Source organism: Larus michahellis, chromosome 5, assembly GCF_964199755.1.
Source record: "Larus michahellis chromosome 5, bLarMic1.1, whole genome shotgun sequence".
In the NCBI taxonomy this organism is placed as follows: Eukaryota; Metazoa; Chordata; class Aves; order Charadriiformes; family Laridae; genus Larus; species Larus michahellis.
In genome coordinates, this window is record NC_133900.1 from 2,171,156 (window position 1) to 2,197,147 (window position 25,992).

At 60.5% G+C, this 25,992-nt stretch overlaps 2 protein-coding genes across 5 annotated transcripts; both read left to right on the forward strand.

Moving 5' to 3' along the window:
* The first annotated feature begins 1,457 nt into the window (after positions 1-1,457).
* On the forward strand, positions 1,458-6,605 carry PRDM8 (PR/SET domain 8). Its single transcript, XM_074588895.1, has 4 exons — positions 1,458-1,692; positions 3,183-3,403; positions 3,956-4,187; positions 4,422-6,605. Exons 2-4 carry the CDS (start codon positions 3,185-3,187, stop codon positions 5,843-5,845), a joined length of 1,875 nt encoding a protein of 624 aa, XP_074444996.1. The 5' UTR covers positions 1,458-1,692; positions 3,183-3,184; the 3' UTR covers positions 5,846-6,605.
* A 2,882-nt stretch (positions 6,606-9,487) lies between these two features.
* FGF5 (fibroblast growth factor 5) lies at positions 9,488-23,822 on the forward strand. Of its 4 annotated transcripts, none has more exons than XM_074588499.1 (3): positions 9,488-9,834; positions 17,756-17,859; positions 22,015-23,822. In XM_074588499.1, the coding sequence occupies exons 2-3, from the start codon at positions 17,830-17,832 to the stop codon at positions 22,357-22,359; spliced, it is 375 nt and encodes a 124-aa protein (XP_074444600.1). In that variant the 5' UTR covers positions 9,488-9,834; positions 17,756-17,829; the 3' UTR covers positions 22,360-23,822. The 4 variants fall into 4 exon arrangements, with proteins under 4 accessions (XP_074444600.1, XP_074444601.1, XP_074444599.1 ...); XM_074588500.1 differs by lacking the exon at positions 9,488-9,834 and adding an exon at positions 13,536-13,668 and having other exon boundaries at positions 22,015-23,289; XM_074588498.1 differs by lacking the exon at positions 9,488-9,834 and adding an exon at positions 15,011-15,325 and having other exon boundaries at positions 22,015-23,295.
* Positions 23,823-25,992: the final 2,170 nt, after the last annotated feature.

Below are 25,992 nucleotides of genomic sequence, written 5' to 3' on the forward strand. Positions count from 1 at the left end.
GGCTTCTCCGGGGCGCCGGGGTTCGCTGCGGGCGCTGCCCGGCCGCGGCTCTCGGGAGCGTAAACTTAAGCGGGAAGGGTCCGCGGACATCAAAGCGGTGTTCCGCGGGGCTGAGGCGACGCCGTTGCCTGGGATTCACTTTTACAGTAGCATCCGAGGCTGAATAAATGCTCATAAATGCCGCTACGGTCCTTTTTAGTGTCGGGGAATTTCGGTAGCTGAGATAATGTCGAAGCAATTTCGAGACAGTTTATGTACCGTGGTGTCCCTTAAAATTCTCGCGAATAAAAATAACGCGTAGGTTTTCTTTCCCCCCTACTAATGACAGTCATTCGGACAATTTATATCACACAGCGAGAGCCGCAGCAATTTTTTTTTTTTAAAAAGGATAAAGAAGAAAAAAAAAAAAAAAACAGAAAAAGGGGAAAAAATCCCCTTAGAAGCAGGAATTGAGATCCAAATTTTTACAGACTCCCATATTTTTAATGTTATGACAATCTCCGTTTTAGGAGACGCTGTGTTTAGTCGAATTAATAAGATAAATGTTGAAAGCATATTATATGCAGCCTTTAATCCTAATGCAAGGAAAATCGTAATTATGTAGAGGATAAGTGAATTTGAAAGCCAAACATCAGCCCACTCTCTGATTGCAAACAACACTCCGCTCGCCTCTGGAAAACGCTTTGTCTCTTCTTTTGTTTAGTTTAGGGGGCTTTAAATTCTATTTTTAATTTTTTTTTTTTTTAATCTGTTTTTTGTCTGAAATGACGGCGATAAGGGAGGAACCGGTACACACTTTTCCGTGCGGTAAAAACCTTGTTTTGGCACAGAGCATCTGCGGACGCTTTCGCTTACCGAATCTGCGTGGCCGTAAATAGAGGAGCCCCGCGTGTGCGGGGGGATGCGAGCCCCGGGAGCAGATGGGTCCGCGGCGGGCAGGGGCAGCCCGGTCGCGGCTCGCCTTTCCCGGGGAAGGCTCCGTCGGGGCTCCCCGCTCCCGCTGTCCGACCGCACCGTCGGGGCTCCGCCGAGCGCCTTCTCCGTCTCGGGCAGCCCCGAACGGCCGGCTCTGGGGGAAAGGTGGGGAGCAAGGCGGGCGTTTAATTCCCCCCACCCCGCATCCCTTCTTGCCTTTATCCCGGCAGGTGAGAGGGCAGAGAGGGACGATCCCGGGCGGAGCGGCCGTCGGCCCCCCACCCCCGGCTCCCCGCCCCGCACCCCCTGCCAGGCCGGGCCGGAGCGGCGGACCCCAAACCCCCACGGAGAGGGTCGGTGGGGGGATGCGGCCCGTCCCCCCCCTCCCCCCCGCCACGGCTTCCGCATCCCCGCAGGTGGCCGGTGGCGGCGGAGCCAGGTGAGGGGCGTGCGGGCGGGCAGGCGGCGAACGGGCAGCCCCCGAAGGGGTTAAAGGGAGGGGACGTGGGCTGTCACGCGTCATTGGGCAGATTATGTGCAGCAAACAAAAAGTGTGTGTCTGTGTGCCAGTCACTCACTGCATCGGGTCCATCTGCACCGCTCGCCTCCCTCCCCGCCTCGCCCGCCCGCTCCCCGCCGCCGCCCGCGCCCCGGCCCCCGGCCCGCCGCCTCCCCGGCCATGGGGCGGCACTGATACAATAGCGCCGGGGGCAGCAGAGCCAGGAGCCCGGCTTTGTGCCACTTGTCGGGGCCAGGATTATATTCCCCCTCTCCCTGGTGAGTACGGCGGAGGGGCCCCGCCATCCCCCGGCGCCTCCGCCGCCGGGGCGGGGGGAGCCGCGCCGCGCCGGGGGGGACACCCCGGAGGAGGGAACAATGCCGGGAGATGGCCGTGGCGGGGGGCCGCGGCGCGGCGGCCCTGCCCGGGATGCGGTGCCCGGCGGCGGAGGCTCCGGGAGCGGCCCCGGCGCCGCCCGGCCCGGACAAAGGGCGGCCGGGGGGAGGCAGCGCCGCGGGGCCGGGGAGGACGCGGGGAGGTGGGGGGATGCGGGGACGTGGGGAGCCGCGCGGAGCCCGCCGAGGGCGGGTGGAAAGTTTGGCGAGGGCTGTTCGCCGCCGTTTGTTTCGTTTGGCGAAATAATCCCTTCGGGAAAGGGATGCGCCGGGCAGCGCCGGAACGGGGAGGGCGGCGGGGAGGCGGTGAAGGCGCCCTCCCCGCGGGGCCCGTTCCCGGGGGGGGCGCCGGGTCCCCCGCCGCCGCTCCGCGGGGCGAAGTTCCCGGGGGCGGCGGGGACCCGCTTGTCTCCCGAAAGCGGCGGCGGTGGTGGTTGGGGGGGGGGGGAAGGCGGCTCGGCGGCGCCGTGCCCGGTGCGAGCGGCTTCGGGTGTCGACCGGCGCGCCCAGAGAAAGGCGGATTTATTCCCGAGCGCCCCCCGGCTGGATGATTTCGATGGCAGATGGGGTGGGGGGCCGTCAGCCTCGCACGGAGCGGGGGGGAAGGGGCCGGGGCACCCGCAGCCCGGCCCGGCCCGGCCCCGGCGGCCGCCGTCCCGCTGCGCCTCCGCCGCATCCGTCCCCTCGCACGGCGCGGCAGCCGGGGCTCACCCTCCTCCATAAATAAGCGTGTCGAGGTAAAAATAATTACCTCTGCTTGCTGCTTTTAATTAAAGTCTCGGAGGGAAAGTGCTGGATTATGGTAATGAGCAGACATACGTTCCCTCTTGTCGAGCGGAGCGGGAGGTGAGCTGACATGCAATCAGCGACAATGACAAGCCACTTGAAACCCATTCGCTCTGCTCCTCTGTCACAGCCCGCAGACCGGCCCGGCTCCTCTCTCGCAGGGGCCCCGGAGCCCGGGGGGGGACGCACCGGCGGCCCCGCTCCCCGCCCCGGACGGGGGCCCGCGGTCGGCGGCCCCTTTTCGTCCGGCTCCTGCCCGTGCCCGGCTCCGGCCGCTGGCTTTTCCCACCCCGGTACCCGGCCGCTGCCCGGAGCCGGCTCCCACCGCGCTCGCTGATAAATAAATCATCGCGACAGCTTCCCCGCACCTCGCCGCCCGCTCGCCGCGCTCCTCGCCGCCTTTATTCTTTTCCAGACCGGCGAAAGTGCTCGCCTGCCTCTTTTTTTTATTTTTTTATTTTTTTTAAATTTTTCTTTGTTGATAAATATATTTTTTAAAAATTGTATTTTGTTTTCCGCGGTGTGTCGCGGCCGCATCTCCGCGCCGCGCTGTAACGGCTCCGCTCTGCCCCTCTCCCCGCCCGCAGGCATGGAGGACGCCGGCGTCCAGAGGGGAATATGGGACGGGGACGCCAAGACTGTCCAGCAGTGCTTGACTGACATTTTCACCAGCGTTTACACCACCTGCGACATTCCGGAAAATGCCATTTTCGGCCCCTGCGTCCTGAGCCACACGTCCCTGTACGACAGCATCGCCTTCATCGCCCTGAAGTCCACCGACAAGCGCACCGTCCCCTACATATTCCGGGTAAGAGCCGCTCGCCTGACGGGCAAAACCGCTCGCCCCGCAGCCGGGGAGCCGGCCCGCCGCCGCCGCCGCTCGCCCCGACGGCCGGTGCCTGAGCGCAGCCCCGCCGGGCCGGGATACTTTTCCCCGTCGCCGGGATGCTTTCCCGTCGCCGGGCAGGGATGCTTTCGGTGCTGCCGGGATGCTTTTCCCCGCCGCCGGGATGCTTTCCCGCCGCCGGGCAGGGATGCTTTTCCCCGCCGCCGGGATGCTTTCCCGCCGCCGGGCAGGGATGCTTTCGGTGCTGCCGGGAAGCTTTTCCCCGCCGCCGGGATTCTTTTCCCTGCCGCCGGGCCGGCATGTTTTCCCCCTGCCGGGCCGGGATGCTTTCCCCCCGCCGGGCAGGGATGCCTTCCGTGCTGCCGGGATTCTTTTCCCTGCCGCCGGGATGCCTCTCCCCGCCGCCGGCGAGGGCAGAGCCGCCCCCCCGCCGCTCCTGCCAGCTGCCCGGCCCCCTCCGGTCCGTCGGTCGGTCCGTCTGTCCGTGCGCGTTAACGAAAGCGGGGTCGGCAGGTGGACACGTCGGCGGCCAACGGCTCGTCGGAGGGGCTGATGTGGCTGCGGCTGGTGCAGTCGGCGCGGGAGCGGGAGGAGCAGAACCTGGAGGCCTACATCAAGAGCGGGCAGCTCTTCTACCGCTCCCTGCGCCGCATCGCCAAGGACGAGGAGCTGCTGGTGTGGTACGGCAAGGAGCTGACGGAGCTGCTGCTGCTCGGCCCCGCCCGGGCCCCCGCCCGCACCAACGGTGGGTGCCCAGCGCCCCCGGCCCCGCGGGACCCGAGGGGTGGAGGGGGGCGGCGGGGCGGGCACCCCCGGCCTGCGGGGTGGGTGGGGGGAGGCGTCCGGCGGCGAGACCCCCCGCCCCTTTTCCTTCGTCCCCCGGGGAAGCCCCGCCGCCGGCCCCGGCTGACCGGTGTCCCCGTCTCTGTGTGTGTCCCCCCCCCATCCCCCTCCCGCCGGTGCGTGTCCCCGGCCGCAGGCTCGCCGCCCTTCGCCTGCCCCGAGTGCAGCCAGCGCTTCCAGTTCGAGCTGCCCTTCGCCGCCCACCTCCGGTTCCGCTGCCCCAAGCGGCTGCACGGCCCCGACAGCGGCCCCGCCGCCGAGGCCCCCGGCGGCAAGGACGGCGTGGGCAAGGAGCAGGAGCCCGGCAAGTACTGCAAGCCCGGCGGGCCGCTCCACCACCCCTTCGCCGGGGCTGAGGGGGGCAGCCCCGCCGCCAGCACCAAGCCCTCCACGGACTTCCACAACCTGGCGCGGGAGCTGGAAAACTCCCGCGGCGGCCACGGCGGGTCCCCGGGACGGCCGGCGCCCGCCGAGGGCGGCCCCGAGGGGGGAGCCGGCAAGGCCAAGCGGCGGTACCCCGAGGAGGAGGAGCGGGGCGCCGGGGGGGCGGCGGCGCGGGGCCGCTTCCCGGCGGAGCGGCCGGGGCTGCCCGCCGCCCCCAAGGAGGAGCCGGTGTGCGCCCCGCAGCAGCAGTACCGGGCGCCCGGTTCCTACTGCGGCTTGGAGGAGGGCGGCCGCCTCTTCGCTCCCCCCAGCCCGGAGACGGGGGAGGCCAAGCGCAGCGCCTTCGTGGAGGTGAAGAAGGCGGCCCGCGGCCCCGAGCCCGACGGCGGCGGCCCCGAGGAGGGCCAGGAGCGCGCCTCGCCCGCCGCACCGGGGGCGGGCGGCGGGGAGCCGGGGCTGTGCCCCCGCGGCGGCCCCGGGGGCCCGCTGTCGGCCCGGCTGGAGGGGGGCAGCCCGGCGAGGGGCAGCGCCTTCACCAGCGTGCCGCAGCTCGGGGGGGGCGGCCCCGGCGGGCCGGGCGGCGGGGCGGAGGAGCGGAAAAGCGCCTTCTCCCAGCCCGCCCGCTCCTTCCCCCACGTCCCGCCGCTGGTGCTGGGCCAGAAGCTGGGCGGGCTGGGCGAGCCCTGCCCCGACGGTGCCGCCGCCGCCACCGCCCCCGCCCGCCTCTACGCCGCCGAAGCGCTGGCCGTCAAGCTGCCGGGCGGCGGGGAGGCGGCGGGCGGCGGGGGCGGCGGCGGCGGCGGGGGGGGCGGCGGCGGGGGGCTGCCCAAGCAGAGCCCCTTCCTCTACGCCACCGCCTTCTGGCCCAAGAGCTCGGCGGCGGCGGCGGTGGCGGCGGCGGGGCCGCTGCAGCTGCAGCTGCCGTCGGCGCTGACGCTGCTGCCGCCGTCGTTCACCTCGCTGTGCCTGCCGGCCCAGAACTGGTGCGCCAAGTGCAACGCCTCCTTCCGCATGACCTCGGACCTGGTCTACCACATGCGCTCCCACCACAAGAAGGAGTACGCGCTGGAGCCGCTGGTCAAGCGCCGCCGCGAGGAGAAGCTCAAGTGCCCCATCTGCAACGAGTCCTTCCGCGAGCGCCACCACCTCTCCCGCCACATGACCTCCCACAACTAGCGGGGACGCCCCCCCACAACCCCCCACCTCACCTCACGCACCCCCCCACCCCCCCCCGGGACCCCCCGCGGAGGGCAGCCGCCGCTCGCCGCTTCTCTTCCCTTTCCTTTCGATGCACGCATTTTCACTTTGCGGGGAGGGGCGGGGAGGGCAGCAGGGGAGAAGAGGAGATGAAGAAGAAGGGAAAAAAAAAAAGGAAAAAAGAAGGAAGAAAAAAGAGAATAAAGAAAAGAAAAAAAAGAATAAAAGCACCGGGGAAAAGAAAAAAAAAAGGAAAGAAAAAAAATGACTTAAAAAATACATTTTTTAAAATGTCATATATTGCAACATATTGATGCATTTGTCATACGTTTCTACTTAAATTATTAAGCACTTATGGTTTAGATGTAATAATAATTATATGTCAGGGTAAATTTTTATTTTAGATATAAAGCTAAAGGCGGGGAGGAGCGCGGCGGGGCCGGCGGGGGGGCGGGCCGGGGTCCTGCATGCACCGGGCGCCCCCCGCCCGCCCGGCCCCCGCCGCCCGTGTCCCTTGGACCACAGAGTGTCACTTGGTGCCCGTGAAATGGAGTCTCGGTAGTTCCGTGTTACCTTTCCTTTTCCGTTCGGGTTTTTTTTTTGTTTTTTTTTTTTTTTTTTGTTTTGTTTTGTTTTTGTTTTTTTTCCCTCTCCCCCCTCTCGAAAAGATTTATTAAACTTTATAGTTTATCTGGGTATGTTGGATGCTTTGACAATAAATGACTTTATTTTCTTCAAAGCACCGTGACGTTAATCGATGCCGGGGTGGGGGGGGGGGGCGGTGGGGAGCGGGGCGGCAGCGGCGACCCCGGCCAGGCGGGGGAAGGGGGGACCCCCCCGCCTCTCCCCTCCGCTCTCCTTCCCTTCTCCCCTTCCTTCCGTCGGCCTCTCACATCCATCCGGCCTTCCCGCTGCTCATCTTTGGTTTCACCCCGCCTTTTAGTCACCCTTTATTTCTTTCTCTTTCTTTCATCCTGTCCTCCCCTTCATTTCGTCTTCCTTTCGTGTCTTTGGTTTTGTTGCATCTCTTTCTTTTTGCCTTTCTTTCTGTTTTTCTTTTTTGTTGTTGTTGTTATTTTTTTTTAAATCTTTTTCTGCCTCTCCTTCTCTTCCCTTTTCTGTTTCTCCTTTTCCTTTTCCTTTTCCTTTTCCTTTTCCTTTTCCTTTTCCTTTCCCTTTCCCTTTCCCTTTCCCTTTCCCTTTCCTCCTTTCCTTTTCCTTCCCAGCCCCTCTCAGGCCTCCCCTTGCTCCCCAGCACACCCCTACCTTTACTCCATACCAGCCACCCACCTCACCCCTGCCAGAAGCCTTTATTGCCCCCCGCCCTGACAGGGGCCCTCACAGGGCAGCTGGCCCCCGGCTCGCAGGGTGGGGCAGAGGCCCCGGGGGTTGTGCAGGGCTTGGGGTGATAGGGCCCAGAGGAGCCCCCAGCCCAAGGTGTCCTGGGGCAGGGAGTGCTTGGGGGGCCGTGGGTGGGTCCCCTCTACCCTGGTGCATTATTAGGGTGATGGGACCACAACCGGGGACACTCAGGAGGGCTCCGGAAAGTGGGATCCTTCCTGGGCACGGGGGGACAGCCTGGTCCTACAGGCACCACCTGCAGCGGGTGCATTTTGTGTCAGACCCGTCTATTTTTTGGGTGCAAGGGAGGGCATGATGCAAGGCAGCAGCTTGGTAATGTGTTGAAAACCCCTGCCACGTGCAGGCTGGTGTGATGGAGAGCCGAGGGATGCAGGGACACGGCTGCGCGCGGCTCAGAACAGCCCAAAGTAGGAGGTGTGACAGGCAGGAGCCCCGGCCGCAGCTTGGGAGTCCCACGGCTTTGTGCAAACCAGGCTTAGGGCACCACCAGTGGCTGCTGCTGTGGGTTTTGGAGTTTGCCATGAAGTACCCGGACCTGTTGGAGAGCTTTTACAGCTCCGAGGGAAGCTGGCTGGAGCTTCAGGTAGGACACGCTTAAAAACTCTGCGCACTTGGAGCCTTCTTGTCTCTCCTTGAGAAGAGCCGGGGCGGGTGATAACCAGCACGGGCCCGCCCGTGCGTGAGATGAGCACAGGTGGGTCCCAGCTATGAAACTGGCGTCGGACCCCGGAGGCTTTCCCCCCACGCAGTTCATGATCCGTCCCGAGTTCTCTCCCCCCACACTCGTAGGCTGTGCTGGAATCGCTCCCCCGCGCCCCCCCCCCCCACCCCAGCTGCCCGTCGATACCGTTTGCTCCATCAGAGCACTTGCCCCTGAACGCCAAAATTTGCCCGTCCCCCGGGACCGTCCGAATAACCCTCAAACCACGCCAGGTACTAAACCTCCCCCCCGACCCCCGCTCGCTGCAGTCAGGAACACGCGTGGCTCCACCTGCCTGCAGTGACTCCCCAGGAGTTTTCCTTAAAGGCGGTGACATCGCTGCGTCTTCCCTCTTTGGGGATGGGGCGGGGGGGGCGTCTGGGGGGGGTCCGTGCGGGGGCACCACGCTCGGTGCGGGCGGGGAGAGCGGCCGGGCCCCCGCGGGGTGCGGGATGCCGGGGGCGGGCGGCCACCGCCATCTAGCGGGGCGGCCCCGGGCAGCGCGGGGGATGCTCGGCGGCCTCCTCCCCGGGGGCGGGGGCGACCTGCGCTCCTCCCGCTGCGTGTGTGCGTGGGAGGGGTGGTGGGGTGGTTTGTCTCCACTTCTCCAGCAGCCCCGGCACCGCGCTCGGGGCTCAGCACCTCCCCGGCGCCCGTGGAGGCTTAGGAAGGCGAGACAAATGGTGGTCCATTGTGCCCCCCCCGCCCCCGGTTTTGGACACTCTGGGGTCCTGGTGTTGCTGGGGAGCTGCTGCTTGGCCTCCTCTGGCCCCCTGGCCTTGCCCGCAGGTGACTTTTGCAGGAGCGGGCTCACAGCTGGGGGGGTCTCGGGCACCTTGGAGTTTACAGCTCCTCTCAAAGTAAGTCCCAATAGTTTATGGCTTCGCACAGCTGAGCAGCTGCGTGTCCTTCTGCAGCGGATGGGAGCCCTGTCCTGCCCCGGCAGCACCCCGCTTTCCCACCCTTTTGTTTCTCCCCTGTCTGCAGGCGCAGGGCTCAGCCCCAGGGCTTTGCCCGGGGGGTGTCTCTGGGCTGCGGGGTAGCTCCCTGCACGGTCTGCCCCTTAAAAATACTGTCACACACCATGCGTATGGTGCAGGTGGCACCCCGTGGCATTACTGGTGTACAAAGCTCATGCTGTTCCTCTACATAAGCACTGAAAACGTATAGGACTTGTGGGCAGGAAATTTAATTTAAGATGTTACACTTTATTGTGTCGAAATCTGATACCAGGATCAGAAGGGGTAAATTAAACCCAAACCCTGACTGATGCTATCGGCACAAGAGGACATCACGTAGTAAGGGCAGGCAGCGTGCTCGGTCCCGTGGAGTTGGGTGTTGTAGGAAGGAGAGCGATGAGGGTTTCCCTTGGGCCGCGGGGGCTGAGGGCGTGGGCACAGCAGGTCCTTCGCTCCCCAGAGCCGTGCTGGGGCCAGAGTTAGTGCTGCCACCCAAACACTGCTGTTTTGTCAATTAAGTACTGTTGCATGTGATATAGAAAGAAAGGGAATCTTCCCCCCCCCCCCCCCTTTTTTTTTTTACAGTCTTTCCCTGTCTGTGGGCTGAGGCTGTGCAGCATCTCTGCGTGGCAGCGAGCGTGAGCAGCCGCCGCTGCCTGTGGCAGGTCAGAGCCCAGCCAGGCCCTGGCTTTTCCCTGTCTCGGGATCCTCTCCCAGCATCCCAGCCCGGACAAGGCAGCGCCAAGGCGTGACTCGGATGTTTCCTTGGGAGAGCGCTGCCCTGCGAGCCAGCGATGGAGCATGCGGCTGCGTCTGCCTCTACAACCAGCCCTGCGCGACGCATCTTCAGCGTGGCTGGCAGTGAGGAAGGGCAGCCTTCAGCCTCGGCTTGCTCCAGCCCCAGAGCCGCCAGGGGAGACCCCTGCCCGCCCCCTGCGGTGCTCAAGGTAAGACTGCTCCGGCTGTGCCCGGTCTGTTCTGCAAATAAGAAGAATAATTCCAATAAATGCCCACATTAATGCTGTTACCAGGGTGCAGCAGGCAGGCTCGCGCCTGCAATCCTGACTGTTTGAAAGCAGATCTGAATTGTGTTTATTCTAATGTATGCCAATGTTAGGCACGGGTGAAACTGCTGTTTGGCGTTTTTTTTGTTTGCTTTTAATACAACAGTCAGGTGGCCACGGACAGCAGCTCCCCATCCCCGGGCTGAAGCCAAGAGCAGCTGCCGGCCCGGAGGCCTGATCCTGCACCCACGGAAGCCGGTGGGAGCTTCGCCTCTGTCTCCAGGCGGCAGCAGGTTCAGCGGTCGGACACGGGCAGCTGAACCCCCCGGCTGACCGGGCTGCTTCCACACAGATTTTTTTTTTTGTTTTAATTCTGCACAGAGGTGCCCGAGAAGAGGTTTTTGTGGGGATCGTCCCCCTCCCAGCTCCCTGGAGTGTCCTTGCAGCGAGCGCGCGGTGCGGTGCCTGCACGCCGCGTCTCAGCCTGCAGAGGCTGCCCAAAAATCTCTCTGCTGGTTTTTCCGTCGAGCAGGAGGATGCGAGGCAGCGCGCTGCAGGGGTGGACGGCTGCCGCCCAGCCACTGACACCATTTGCTGCGGTTGCCCCTGAGTAGGCTCCTCGTTGCAAGGCATGTATGGCTAGTTAACCGGTATTTGGGCAACCTGTTAAAATTGAAAAAAGCAGCTATTAAGTTTCCATCGGAATACCCTGCTCTTAAAAATGAGATATTGGGTTGTGGGTATCTGGGAAAAGACTGAAATCGTTCACTTGTTGTGAAAATAGCAGGAACCGTACTTTGGAGCCAAAACCAGGCTCTGCTGCTAAGGTCTTATTTGGAGGGGGAAAAGGTCTCACCCAGTACAGAAGGAGCCGGTGGCGGGTTTCAAACAAATGCACACGAGGGAAGTTTCTGTCAAACACAGGGCTGTTCTGCAAGGTGCTAGAAAATACCTGGCTTGCTTTGGATTTTGTGTTGTTTTTTTTTAAAGAGAGGTTCTTTTTCACTTGTTAGTATTTATTTCCTTACCTGTTCTCCTGTGCAACAGCTGGACATTGTGCCCATCCAGGTTTACGCTAAACCTGTCCCCCAGGCCGGGAGAGGGCCCAGCCCCCCCGGAGCGCGGCACTGCCCGTCCCCCTTGGCACAGCCCTGGCTTTAGCGCTTCACTCCCCCCCCAGGGACACGCTGCGGTGTCCCCCTGGGCACAGACGTCCCGCAGGGCCATAAACGTCCTTGCTGTGTGGAGGAGGTGACGGGTGTGCGTGCGCTGGTGTGCAGATACACGGGTGCCACTGCGCGGTTCCCCCTCGGGTGCCCCTCAGAAACGCCTCTGCCTTGCTTTGGGGGGCTACGGGTTTGCCTTCTCTGAAGGGGGGTCTCGGCTGGTGTCAGGGGTGACTGCAGGTGCCTGAGGATGCACCAGCATGTCCTGCGTTGGTGGCGGGGCTGGGTAAGCGCAGGAGAGCTGCCCCAGGCACTGTGTGACGGCTGTGGCACACCTGGGACCCACCCCTGCCCACCGCCTACGGCATTCAGCGTACCCCGGTGGCTTTTGTGGCCCCGGGGAAGGGGTGCTCATCACCCGGCGGCACCTGGGTTCCCCCCTGCACCTGGCTTACCATCCTAATTAAATTAAGCTGCTTTAATGCACGTAATGACACATGGTGCTTGGAGCTCTGCGCAGAGCTGCACCGGCAGCTGAGGCCGGCGGCTTCCCCTGGAAGGAGGGACACCTCCCGCAGGGACGCGGGGCTGTCCTTGCAGTGTGACACGGGGGGAGCCAACCCCCTCCTGCCTCAGGTGGGTCTCCTTTGGGGCACGCATCCTTTTGGCAACGGCTTTTTGCAGGCTGTGCGGTGGTGGTGGGGGGTGTGTGTTTCCCCAGGGAGCTGCTGGGTTGAGCACGGGGACACGGTGTCACTCCTCAGTCCCCCGGGAGGCTGGATCCAGCACGCTAGTACTGTGCTAATACGGTGAAATAACCCTCCCCGTGGGCGCAAGAGCAAGTGGTGTGGAAAGCCCTCCCCACGAGGCCGGCTGGCAGGGCGCTGCCGCGGCCCGTCTCGGGGCCGTCATTCCCATACACGTCCATCCCACGGGATCCGGGCTCGTTCCTGTAAACACAGGGCTGGCGGCGGCTCGGGCACGGCCAGGGCTGCAGCTTCACACGCAGCCTCGCTGGCGTGTTTTATGTCTTGTCACAGTTTGCCTCACATATTTTTAAGGGGCAATTAAAACAGTCAGGAGGGGGGGAGCATTCCTGCCACAGCCCCACGTTAGGTGGCAGAAGCAGCGGAGGCTCAGAAGGGCCCTTCTCTTCTAACAGGAAATTTTGCAATTGAAACCCAAGTTATCCTCTCCGTTTGCTGAAAGTTTCCTCCGTAACCAAGCCTTGAATAATTTAGGTAACATCACATCAGCATTAGGCTTCAGAAGCTGCTGGTTGTATGTAAGGGCTGCTACTGCCAAAGGCAATTATACAGGATCATTCCAGGAAACAGACTATTATATCTCCTTATTTATTTAGATTGAAGCCTCGTCTTTTTTTTCTTTTTTTTTTTTTTTTAACTGAGTTACACTACATAGGCACTTGGGCTATTTGGAGTTCAAGTTAATGCCGTGTGTTAATGAATAGATTCAAATGAAAACAGGCCAAGACGGTGTAGTTCGTGCCCAAAGGCCAGTTTGGGAGTTTTCTGTCTCAGGGTTTCACAGTGAAGGTGACGATGTGCAATGTGCCACAAGGACAACATCTTGCCTGATGTATGTGGCCAGCGCGGCTGTCGGGGTTATAGCCCCGAGGGGGGCACGGGAGTCCCCAGAGGAGGGTGACGGCATCCTGCAGACGGGCAGGAGCCCCCGTCTCAGGCAGGACCCCACCTCTCAGGCAGGGTATCCGTGTCCTATCCCACAGCAGGGAAAAGCGGAAAGTGCAGCGGATGAGACCCGAAAGGCCTTGTCTGTCTCAGGGTGCCCCCTGAAATGGTTGGGAACATGCATCACAGTGGGCTTGCCACCAGCAGCAGGTCTAGAAAACCAGCTTGGGCAAGCCCACCTGGCAGGTACCACCTTCTTGGTAGCCTTCCCAGTGGCCTCACCCCACAGGGATTTGGGTTTTTGGGTTAACTGGGGGAGGAGGGTGGGGAATTGCTCCAGAAGCATGTGTGTAAGCAGAGGATGCCCAGCAGCCAGGGCGGCACCAGACAAGCTGGTGGGAACTATGGAGATGGATACTAGGGTCAAAATCCAGGAGGCTGGGCTTGCGGATGAAGCTCCGGGCATGGCAGCTTTGGGTGGGCATCTCCCCGGGGGACTTGCCTGTGCCTCCTTCCTGCTCCTGGGCTGCCGCTGTGCCCGGCCACCCCCATGGTGAAGACTTTAATTGTCTTTACTTTCACCTTAACTTACAGTGGCAGAAATGGTTTATGGTCTCCTCGACCTGGATGGAGAACAGAGATTTCCCAGGGGCTGGTCCTTTGGCAGCTGCAGCCTTTAAAGCAAGATGCCAAAGGAGAAATCCTCCTCAGGTGAGGTGGCTGTGCCTCTGCGTGTGCCTCGGCCCCGCTGATATATCAGGTCCGGGACGAACATCACGCGAGAGTTTCATAACCCCTTCAGGTCGTTGTCTTGCTCACAGAGCTGGATTTAGAGTCAGGGTGTGCATGTAATGAAATAACAAGTTGAGGTGGGTAAGTGGAAGTCACAGATTTCACCAGGCCAACCGCTACAGCTGGAAGAAGTAAACAAGATTTTGAGTGCCCTGACCCTCCTTCAGGTATGTGGCTCTATATATAGGGCTGTCTATTTATACACATTTATATATAAATGTGTGTGCATATATCTCTGTGTGTGTGTATATATATATATGTGCTGATAAATAGTTTGAAATCGCAGTAATGTTGTGGTGAGATCATTTCTTTTCACACCAGACGCTGCCAGGTGTTGGTCAGGCTGGATATGGCCCCTTGAGCGCGTGTCCCTCCCTGCGCCCCCGACCTTCAGCTTCCTCCGAAGACGGAGGTCACCCTCCGGCGTGCCACCCGCTCTGCCTCCTTCCTGCCGAACCTGATCCCTGGGCGCACAGCCCGGCCCGGTGACGGCTCCAGAGTGTTTTCTGGGTAGGCTTTAGGGGAAAACCCCAGATTTGCGAGAGCAGTAAGGGTGCGTAAGTGCAGAGCTTGGGCTGCGTGCTGGGCAGGGCGAGTTTGGCCGATGTTGGCTTTTGTAGAGGTGAGGTTTTCCTGCTGGCGTCGGGAGATGTGCAGGGAGCCCTGAGCAGCCCCGGGAGCCGAAAAAAACAGAATACGCCCGGTGCTGTGCCGGGGTGATGGATGGGCTGTCACCGCAGGGTCTCCTCCGGTGCTGCGTGGCGGTTGTCTTTGTAATTGGGAAGAAATACGGTCGCCGGTGCTGGCAGGGCACCGGACGCGTGTCAGGGTTACCGTGCTGGCAGCGGGGGACCGGGGGGGCTACCGTCACCCCTGCCTGGGAACCACAGGGGATATCGTGCACGTAGAAGGGATGCGCATTGTGCACGCCTCGGGATGCTGTCGGGGGATTTGTGGTGGTGGCAGTGCTGGAAGCCCCCCCACCCCGACCCCCCGAGGGCTGTCCTCTGGGGCCGAGCCCCCGTGCGGGACAGAAGGCGTCTGTCCCCCTCAGGGCGCTGCCTGCGGCCCCGAATCCGCTCCCGCGCCCCTCGCCCGCGGCCGGGCCGTGCAGCTGCCGGCTGTCATCCCCCCGCGCCCCCGGCCTGGGGGGCTGCAACCCAATCCCTTCCCCAGCCCGCGGGTTCCGCCGGCCCCGCCGAGCCCCCTTGCCCGCTGACAAGGTATTTCTGGGCGGTAACCCGAGGCGCAGCCCCAGCGCCTCCGTCTCGGCGGGGCGGACAAGTTAATTCCCCAGATTTATGCACCCCCCGAGCCCCAGCATCTGCTGCGGGGTGGGGGGGGCGGCGGTGCGGGGGGTGCTCGGCGCTGCCGGGGCCGGGCACAGGTGCGGGGCCGCCGCCCGCTTATAAATACCCCGGTGGCGGCGGGGAGGGGCGTCCTTGTCCCCCCCCGCCCCGTCTCCGTGGCCGGTCCCCCCCGCCGGGGCTCGGCGGCGGAGCGGGATGCGGCGCGGCGCCCTCCCTCCCGCCGGCAGCATGAGCCCGTCCTTCCTCCTCCTCCTCCTCCTCCTCGCCCTGCCCGCCCGCGCCAGGCGGGAGCAGGTGCCCGGCGGGGGGCAGCCGGGCCGCAACGCCCCCGCGCCTTCCTCCTCTTCCTCCTCATCCTCCTCCCCGCCGGCGGCGGCGGCGGGGCCGAGCCGGTTCCCGCGGAGCCGCCCGGGGCGGCGGCGGGGCCGGCTGTACTGCCGGGTGGGCATCGGCTTCCACCTCCAGCTGCACCCCGACGGACGGGTGGACGGCGCCCACGACGCCAGCCCGCTCAGTGAGTGCCGGGGGGGCTCGGGGTGGGGGGGGCGTCTGGCCGTGCCCCAGCGCGGGGGGGCTTCAGGGCAAATCCCCCCCCGGGGCTGCGGCATCCCCGTCCTTAGGGGCGTCTCTGGGGTGATGGAGCCCCTCGCTCCCCGCCGCCTTCACCTCAGGGAACGTGAGTCTGGGGGTCTGCCTCCCCCCCCGGAGGGGCGCCGGGGGTGCTGCGCCCCGCGGGCTCGGGTGGGACGCTGCCCGGGGAGCGGGGCCGGCTCTGCCCGGCTCGCTTCGCGACATGCCGCCCCACGGGGTTCGCCCTCCCCGAGGGAGTGACTCTGGGGGGATCGGTGCGAAGAAGGCGCGAGGTTTGTGCTCCCACGGCAGCACCTCGCTGGGGTCCCGGGGGGAGGATGCTGCCCCAGGCTCTCCCTCGCGCCCCTCGTCCGTTCTTCCCCCGTGTTAACTTTTCCATCCTTCCCTCTGCATTCTCATTCTTCCAGCACGGCGGTAGGATATGTTCAGTTTAAAAATAGGTCTGAGGCTGACGTTCCCTGGAGAGAAAGCTGTGCTAACTCATGGCTTATCCTTCGGGTCGGAGTCGCCGCGATATCCTGTTAGAGGGAATGAAATGGCAGGCGGGGATGAAAAATCACTTAAAGAGCCTGAGGGCTCAGGCCTGAGGTGACCCTGGCAGCACACATAGCTCGAGCTGTGAGCTCTGTTCACGGAAAAACAGCCACATCTGGCCTGGGCCGAATAATTCGGGCCCGGGTCTGTGCCGTGGCCCCGCGGAGAAGGGCAGCCCGCGGGCAGGGGTGCTGGGGGGCCGGACGCCCTGCCTGGGGTTTTGAGGAGCACTGCGGGTGCGTGGCCAGGATGCAAAGGGATGGATGGTAAAACGGGGCGTCCGCGCAGGGGCTGTTCCGTCAGAGGTGAGTTTGGAGGGACTGCCTGCTCCGTGCCCCCCCGGACCCTGTCCCGCAGCAGCACGGCAGAGGGGCTCTCCCCAGTGAGACGTGTGTCCCTTTGATGCCACAGCTGTCTGGCAGGGACCTGGATTATGTGAAGTTCCTTCCTCTTTTATCTGAGATTTTCTCCCTGGAAAGGCGACAGTGGCACCAGCTCCATACTTCGGAGTGGAGCCAGACCCAGCCAGGGGCACGTGGTGGTGGGATTCCTGAGGAGCCATCCCCCCTGGGGAAGATGTCACCTTTTGGCAGGGAAACCCCGGATTTGTCCCCTGGGAAACTGGGCTTGACGCAGGGCACCCCAATAATGGGGAGTATGTCTCCCAGGCAGCATGGACGGCGAGTTTTGGGGAGCACTCTAGGGCAGGGAGCGTGCTGGAGAGGGTACGTGCCTTCTTCAGTGGGGCTGCACAGCCCCGTGTCTCCCGGGAGCCCGGGGCGTGTGGGGTGAGGAGGGGCAGACCACCAGTCCCCCATAGTGTCCCCCAAGCCCTCGGTGCTGGGACCCAGGTGCCTCCGGGAGCCGCGCTTCCTCCTTAAAATAAACATGGGAAGTGGTGATCCGATCCCCCGGCCTCGGGGATTTAACGGGTGGCTTCATGTTTGCTCTTGGCACGTTAATCCACATGTCCCTTGGCTGGGGCCGGGCGAGATGCTCTCACGGGCTCCCTCCTCTGGGGCCGGGGCCACCGAGACCCCCGCCTCGGGGCTGCAGCCGGGGGTGGTGATGCTTTTTTCCCAAGGTGGGAAGGCAATGTTGGGGACGTGGTGCTCCCCTCAGCTGGCGGGGGGTGTCGGGGGGATGCCTGACCCCTGCTGCCACCCTTCCCCTGCCCCTGGGGGACACTGCGCTCCGTGGGGAAGCAAAACATGTCGGTGCTGTTGCTGTATGATGCTCGGAGGTTGGGGCTCAGGGCACAATCCTGCTCAGAAAATACCCGTTTAAGGAGGAAAAGGCTTATTTTCTCATGGTTGCGCTGCGTAGCGCCCCGCTCCCCGAGTCCTGCTGCGAGGAGGGGCCTAAGAAACCGTTATGGGTCCTTCTAGCCCCAAATGGTGTGTGTGACGCCTTTATTTCCAGAGTCCGGCGTGTACGGGAGGAGGACGGCAAGGCTGATCTCAGCAAGCAGGTTGTAGGCACCAGGGGCTTTTCCCACCCTCAGGAGGGATGGCCCAGGGGTGAACTTGCTCGGTCACAGCAGTCTCAGAAATTGTCCTCTAAAATGCAGTTTTTGGAAACAAAACCCCCACCCTACCACCCTGTTGCCATCCCGGAGTCGATGCAGGTCCCTCTATGGGGTGGAGGGACGGAGCAGGACCGCTGCGTGGAGCCAGGTAGCCGAGCAGCAGGGTTGTGGAGAGGAATGCAAACCTACGGGACTGATTTTTTTTTGTTAGTTTTTTTTTTTTTTTTAAATTTCTTTGTCACACAGATGTGAAAAGAACTGTGATTTATTTTGGGATTTCTGTCATCCTAGGTATTTTGGAAATATTTGCTGTGTCTCAGGGGATTGTAGGAATACGAGGAGTTTTCAGCAACAAATTTTTAGCGATGTCAAAAAAAGGAAAACTCCATGCAAGTGTAAGTAACCCTTCCCCCCCTGCTTATCAGTATGTATTGTTTATTAAAGGCCTTGTGACACCTTTACGCCGCAGTGATGCTCCCGGGCAGGGCCCCGCTGTGCTGAGCCCCTTCGGCCCTGCGCCGGGTGCCATCGTCGCCGCGCAGACAGATAGGGGACAGGTGGAGCCAACCCCCCGGAGCCCACACCCCTGCTGACTGCCTTTAACCAAGAAAAGTGCCTTTTCTTTTTTTCTTTTTTCTTTTTTTTTTCCCCCCCCCTTGCAGTTGGGTATTTGCATCAAAAGGACTCGTTCTTTGAGCATTGGCGGTTTATTTTTAGCAACTTCTGCAGCAGATCACGCAGACGGCTGTAGCCAAACGTCTGCTGGGGGGATGGCACACGCGGGGCCGGGAGCACCCCCCCCCGGGTTGTGGCTGGGTTGTCCCCCGGGGGAGAGTCCCATGGCGAGAGCCTGTGGCAGCGCGTGGGGCATCGGGCAGGCGAGGTCCAGCCCCTGCAGCAGCGGTGCCGCTAGAGAGGAAAAATCACAGTAACTCTTGTTCTCCTGAAGGCTGGCGTTTCCTGCAGGTCTCATTGGGCTTCTCCCAGGCTTTTTGAATGGAATGAATCCTGTAAGTTCATTCCACTTTTTTTTTTTTCCCCCCGACTTCAAAATGCTGCTGCCTCATTTTTTCCTGGTTGGTTCTAGAGGTCCTTTAAACAACTGGAAGTGGCCACTGTGCTTACCTGAAAGTGCCCGTGTTGTAGAGCTGTGTATAAGCGCAACGCCCAAAGAAGGGCATTTTAAAGCAGCATCTTGGGCAACCTGTCACCCGAGGTGGTTCCCGGGGAGGGTGCTCAGGGCTGATAGCTGGGAAGAGGGAAAAGCCAACTGCCAGCCCTGCGGCGTGAGCCAGACCTCCTGCTCACGAGGTGGATGTCACCGGTGTGCTTGCGCTGCCCATGCCCGCAGGCGGCCTCCCAGGGAGATTTATGAACTCGCCCCTCTCTCCCTTGACTCTTATTGGAGTGTTGCTCCTGAAACCTAATGATGCTTAACGGCTGAGCACGTGGTTGCTTATTTTGGGAAACAAAGTAGGAGTGGGAACGGCATCCAGGGGAAAGGGGGAATGGCCGCACAGAGGAAATCGGGAGGGATGGAGACGGGGCAGAAGGAGGGCGGTGGGAAGGTGGAGGGAGGGGAGGAGAGGGGAGCAGGAGCAGGGTGATCCCTGGGCCCTCTCGAGCCTCCGCTCCCTCGCAGCGTACAATGGGCCCCTTATTCGAGCTGAAGCCTTGATTTATGCCCTGGCGCAGGCAGAAATTAAATCAAACCTCGTCGGTGTATGGTTAATTGTCGGCACACAAAGGGCAGTGCCGGAGAGGGACCTCAATTAGGCGGGTCAGAGCGGGGGTTGAGGACACATGATGCCCCGCTTGGATGAAAGCTGCGAATTTGTAGAAACTTGACCCAAATGTCTAAAGATTGCTGGGCTAAATAATGCCGATAATGCAAACCCGGCATCTGTTGTTCTTTCCTGCCTTGGCAGGATAAAGTTATTTCATGGCCTAATGAGTTTTGAGCAGTACAAAGCGCGTCCTGCGCCCGTCACTCAGGGCAGCGCTTTGATATGGGAGTCAAGCCGGTGACTCTGTGCTGAACTGCAGATAGAAGTCATTCCTGCCGGGATTCGGGCCCCTTCGAAACCGGCGCTCAGGGCCCAGCTTTATCCCAGCTCACTGCTTTACAGCAGCCCTCCTTTTTTTTTTTTTTTTTTTTTTTTTTTTTTGATGGCAACTTAATTAAATTACCAAGTGGTTCATTTTTAGAGGCACCAGCTTCAGAAAATGACAGTAATCCCGGCAATTATCAGTTGCGTGCACAGATGGCTTTTTCCTCGTTGTTAAATCCTCAGTCCCCTGTTCGTACATTTTTAGCGTGGAATGGGCGGGGGGGGGGGGTTTGGTGTCGGGCTCGGCAGGGGCCTTTATGCCCCCCCGAGGAGAGGTTTGCCTGCGGGGGTCTAGGGAAATTCTCCATTCTCAGGAGTTGTTCCGAGTCGACCGAAGTGGGACAAATCCCTGTTGAATTGGGTTTCGATGTTTGACTTCAGGATTGCCCTCAGTGATGGTGTCCGGAGCTGCTGCAGAGGGAATGCCGTGGCCGGCCAGCGCCGTGGCCGTGCCACCTGCCCCGTCCCGGCAAAAGTGCTTTTTCCTGTCTGCGATGGTGCGGTTGCTGCCTGTCGGGGCGATGGTGAAGCAGCAGCCGATGGGCTCCCGGGGCGGTTTTGCTGTCCGGGGCGTTGCTTCCCCCTGCACGCTGGCCACGGGTCCCTGCCCTCTGCGCTGCTGGCGGGAGCAGCCCATGGCATCCCTCCCTGTCCGGGGCTGGGCACCCCCCACTCTCCCAAATCCCCTTCTGGAGGGGATGCTGCTCTGACTCTTAGGGAGCAGCTCCCCCAAAACACTTTAAACAGGGACTTTTCCTGTGATGCTCCGGGTGGGGAGCCAGGCAGCCCTTTGCGGGGTGGCATTGAATTGCTGGGCCAGGTTGGATGGAAACACCAGTTCGGCTTTCCCATGAGCAAAGCAGCATTGAGCTCAGCTCTCTGGGGGTGGGTACGTATGAGCAGGGGCACAGGCATCTTCTCCTGGTCATGCCACCGCTGGCAAAGCCTGCTGGAACAGGTTTGGGTATCGGATCCGCGGCTGTGCCCAGCCTCGGTGCCCGGGGCAGGGCAGACAGCATCATCTCCTGTACCAAAAAAACCTCTTCTTGCCATTTGCCCAGATCCCGCTGGGAAACGCAGGGTCTGTTTCAGGGCAGTTAGCGCTGAGCACCCTTTCAGGCGTGCGTCGCTGCCTCTGTCGGTCCTAAACCCCACCGTGCAGCGGCCGATGCGGGGCTGTCTCGCCCGAGCGCCGCTGCCCGCGTTGAGGCTTCAGAGGGCAGCGAGGGGCCAGCACAGCCTCACCTCTGGAGGGTGAATACTTGTGCACGGGTGATACGGCACCGCGGATGTGTAACAGGCAGGGAAAGCAAGCATGAGTCACCGAGGTGACATTTCTTTCAAGCGGAGAGCAAAAGGAGACTGAATTCTAAGTGCGACGAGGGAAAGCGCGCATGGCAGGCTGGGGACTCTGCCACTTGTACCGTAGGACTCAGCTTCTCTGGTGAAATTAGGAGTTTAAAATGGATCCCAGCCAGTTGGCCTTGCATGGGGTTGTAAGGCACTGCTTGGGGGTTTAGTCTCGTTCTCCATCGCCGGGGGTTTCGAGGCTGGAGAGCTCAGCGCCCCTTTCACCTCAATAGTTTCGAGGCGTTGCTTGTCAGGGCACCAGGTACCATGTCCATGGCCAGATTAAAGCCTGGCAAAGGGTTTCGGAGGGGTCCCAGGGGCATGGGTACATAGCCTGGGCATTACGGCTGTAATTTTGTATTTCTGCATGCTTTTTCTTTTTTCCCCTTCTCCCACTTGACAAGAAGGCGCTGTTACGGGCAGCATTCAGCCTGTCCTCTCGGGCAATGGGAAGCTTTTCCCCTTGGCTGTCTGGGAGGCAGTGTGGCCACCTTGTTTGTAAGAGGCGATGCTCTTGGGCTGCAAGTAATTTCAGGTTATCAAGGGACAAAATGCCCCAAGTTCATTTGAGACACAGAAGAAGGGAAAAAAAAAAATCCAATACAATCAAAGCCATGTTCAGTGAAGCAATGAAAATCTGCATGCAAATTGCCTTTGTGGATTATTAAGTGATGATTCAGTGCCCAGGCGAGGGGTGTGAGGGTGGGAAGGGAGACGGAGCGGGGGCTCAGCCCCAGGGTCCTCGGCAGGGATGCAGAGCCGCGTCTCCCTCCGGTCAGTGGGAAGGGCGGGAGGGAAGGGTTCTGCTGGGGCGAGAGGGGAGGATGCTGATGGGGCAGACCCAGCCTCTCTTGTCCAAGAAAGTCCAAAATTGGGTGGAAAGCGGCTATTGAAAGAATCCGTGTTGGGGTTTTTCCAAATCGCTGGGTGCCTGGTGGCCTCAGAGTAGGTTCCCCAGGCACCCTGTGTTGCTACTCGCCCCTTTGCACCTGGTTTGGGGGAGACATTAAAATCCAGTGAGTGTGGCGGGGCAGGGGAGAGGCAGACCCAGCCCTTTGCTAACGTTGCCCCCCGTCTGTGTCCCTGCAGGCCCGGTTCACGGCGGACTGCCATTTTCGGGAGCGTTTCCAGGAGAACAGCTACAACACCTACGCCTCGGCCGTGCACCGCAGCCCGCGCTCGGGACGGCAGTGGTACGTGGCGCTCAACAAGCGGGGCAAAGCCAAGAGGGGCTGCAGCCCCCGCGCCCGCCCCCAGCATGTCTCTACGCACTTTCTGCCCCGCTTTCGGCAGCCCCAGCCCCCCGAGCTCGCCTTCACTGTCACCCTCCCCGAAAAGAAGCCCCCGCCGCCGCCAAAACCAAAGGTCGTCCCACCCCCGCCTCGGAAAAACCCTGGCCCCGTCAAGTACCGTCTGAAGTTTCGCTTCGGGTAGCACACAACGGTGGGAGGGCCGGCGCCAGGGCAGCTTTTGGGGTGACCCCGCAGGGGACATACATCCCCCCTCCCCAGATGGACATGGGGAGGCTCTGTGTGGCCGTGATGGGCTCAGGGTCTTCTCTTCACCCCACAAAGTGGACGGCATTCTCGGAGGTGGACGATGTAACTTGGGATTTCCAAAGACTGTTCCTGTGGAGCGGAAAACACTCGATGGACCTGGGGTTAATTTTCTGTTGGCGAAAGAAGCAGAAAGGTACCTCTACGGAGAACATGTTTTCTTAGCTTATCTTCACTAGTGACTCTTCTGACAATCATTTTCATACGAGAGATATGTTCAGAGCCAACCTATTAAGTGCTTTTTTTTCCTTTTTGTTTCTTTTTTTTTTTAATCTCCTTTTTGCTGCACTTTTTTTCCTCCGACCATACCTCAGACACCGCATATCCAGGTCTGCCCCTTCCCCTTCTCTCACAAACCAGCTCCTCCCTTCCACAAGACCACCAAGCCCAACAGATTCATTCACCTTATCTGTGGTGCCAGGGGGTCTTAAAACTCTTTGTTGGCAATAATAGATATATTTTATTATTTCTTCTTTTTTAAGGGTTGCAGGCTTGGGGAGGGCGGCCGTTTGCAGCCCTGCTCCTGGTGCTCTCTCCTGTTCTTCCCGGGACAGCTGGAGGAGCGAGTCTCCTCCTGTCCATCAACGTTACAGCTTCATGTCTGTGTTTAAAATACCTCTGCCCCGGCCCCTCCACAGCCCCGCTCCCTGGGGATGGGGATGCGCTCGGCCCCTGGGTGCCCACCGTCTTCTTCCGACAGTTTGCGCCGCCGACTTATTTTATCGTTCACAACGCACTTACGGAGACAGGGGAAAGGGTTTTACTTCATAGCGAGCATGGCGATGCGGCAATAAACGCTCTTACAGCTACTCGTACCTTTGGAAGTGTTTTTTCCTCCCCCCGGGCTGCCCTAATGGCCCTGACGGTCGGGGTGTTTCTCCCTTGTGGTGTTATCTGTGGAGTAATTGCGCGTATGGAGTTTTTAATCAGCACTTAACTGTGTTATGTCCATGCAGAAAACGGTAGCATTGAACCTCACCGGTTAAGCCTTAATATTAGCCCAGGTGGGCTCGTGTTAGCAAACCCCGCCCCCCCCAGCCCCGAGCCCTGCCAGTGCCCAGCAGCAATAGCCAGGGCAGGCGGCACTGCCCAGCCTTTCTGCAGATCTGAGCGTGTTACGTGTGGTTATTTCAGTTGAAATGGTGGTTCTTTGCTCGTCGTCCTCCTGGGCAGCCCCTGGCTGGACGCAGTGCGCTCCACCATGGGGATGGATGGGGACGCTGGAATAAAATATAATCACGCTTCATTTTATAGCCTGGTTGTGTAATCTCTTGCCTGTCTGCTGTCTGTGCATTTTATTTTTTCTTTTCTTCCGCTAGAGGAGTAAAAGAATTGTTGCTTAAATAAGCTGCTCTGCGTGTTTCTGTAGAGGGTTTGGCTGGTGTGGTCCCGGCAACAGGGTGGAGCAGCGCAGAAATCAGCGCAGGTGCCTCCTTCATGTGTCCACATCTTGTGTGGCGAGACAAGCCTCCCGCGGGCTCCTCTGGGGCAGTTTTTGGTCCCGAGTCGCAGCAGGGGACTGTAGCCCACACACGGGCAGGCTGTGCTCCATGGACAGCCCGACCACGAATTTACAAAATTCAAATAATGCTGCTTATCTGCCGTTCAGCAGCCAGGCACAATTAGGTGTAATTAATGCTCAGTGAAGCATGGGGCCACCAAAATGAGTTAATTGAATGCAAAGATGTGCAGGAGTTGCATAGGAAGAGTGCTGTCCTCAACCCCAGCGCCTGCAGCTCCCCGGGCAGGTAAGAGAGGAGCCAATGTACCAGCCCTGTGCTGCCACTGCTTTCCTGCAGAGGGAAAAGGCATTTTTTAATCTTATTTTAAGGAAAATTCTTGTTGATCACTAGCCTGTATGACAAAACAATGCTTTGGTCTGTGTGTTTCTGGGCAAAAACTAGTCCCAGACTGAGCTGCGATGGCAGCATCCCTGTTTTTGCCATGGCGACTGCTGGGACGTGCCGCCGCTTGCTGTGCTGGGGCTGCTGTCACCCTGGGGGGTCACCCCGGGAAGGAGGGTCCCCTCGACCCGCAGGGGCTGAGCACCCCATCACCTCCTGCTTGTGGTTCCGGCTGAACCGTGTTTCCCCCCGTGCCCTTCACTGTTCCCGCCAGGGCGAAGGGAAGAGGAGCATTTATTGTGTTTCAGAGCTGTGGGGTGAAACGCGGCTGAGGAATCAGCCCGAGTGCCTCCGGGTCCTGTCAAACCCGCGCTCCCCCTCTTGCACCCCATTTCCGCACATCAAGGGCGGCTGCCGAGGTTTCAGGTGGGTTTTCTGGCAGCCAGGAGCAGCCCCAGAGCCCGCGGGAAGCTGCGGGGGGAGGCGGGGGCTGTAATATTACAGTAATGATTAAAACGCAGTTGCGCCGTGGCAATGAAGAGGTGGGTGCCGCGGCAGAGAGCATCCTGCTAGCGCGCTCAGCAGGGAGCCCAGCGCAAGTCAATGTCAGTGGCCGGGGTTGACAAACCTTCCTGGTCCCGTCTTGGCTGCTCCTCTGCAGGGAAATTAAAGAGGTTTGCTGCTCAGGAGGAGACTGAAGGCATTTAAAAAAAAAGGGTAAATATCTCTGTTAAATTTAAAAATAGCCTGCAGACAACTGGAGAGACTTTTAAGGAATAAAGATAACTTTTTCAGTGTGTTATGTTTCTTGCGTTTCAAAATGTGTTCAGCTAACTTTTATTTACAGCTGTTGATGGCGTTTAAAGCTTTCTGGCTATCGTGTTGCCAGCGGAGGGGAGGCAATGTTGCACTGGCCACCCTGAGCAGGACCAGCAGCCTGGAGCCTCCCGCGGTCCCGCTCCCAAGGCAAGGGGGAGCCTCCTGCCCTTCCGCGGGGGGGGGGATTTACGGGGAGCAAGGATGCCAGACCAGACCGCTTCTCTTCCCCCTTTCCTGCTTGTTGGCAGCACTTAGTCTTCCACGCTGGTGGGAGTTTTGCTTCTGCGGAAGCAACGGGAGCGAGGGTGCGCTCGGTGGGGTGATGTGAAGGAGGGAAAATTGCTGTGACAGCCCAGGAAAAGAAGAAAGGCTCTGGCTTTGCGATTCCGACTTAGACATAAACTATCCTGTCAACTGCTCCTATTTCATCCGAGTGGATTTATTGTCTTGCCTTGGACAGCACTAATTGCTGGACTCTTAAGCAGATTTTTGTACTTATTTTACGTAAAAGCTCTTTATATTGCCTTTAAATCTTGTTGCACACAGAGGAAAAACCTTCTGGGAAAATCAAGGGCTGGGGGGGGGCTTTTCTTCCCCTCTTTTTGGGGTGCTGAGGGCAGAGGGGCTCACTGGGGAAGGGGTTCTGTGTGTGGGGACCGTGGGGGTCTGGCTGCTGGAAGCACGCAGGCAGGAGAGCTGTGCATCGGCGGCTAGGTGGCCTCTGGTGAGTGACCAGCAGCTGCTTGGGCAATTATAGTCATGAAGAAGGCTGATACGAGCCGGGGATGGGTGGCATCCAGGGAGCCAGGAAGATAACAGGGATGTATGAAGTTAATTGTCCTCGGACC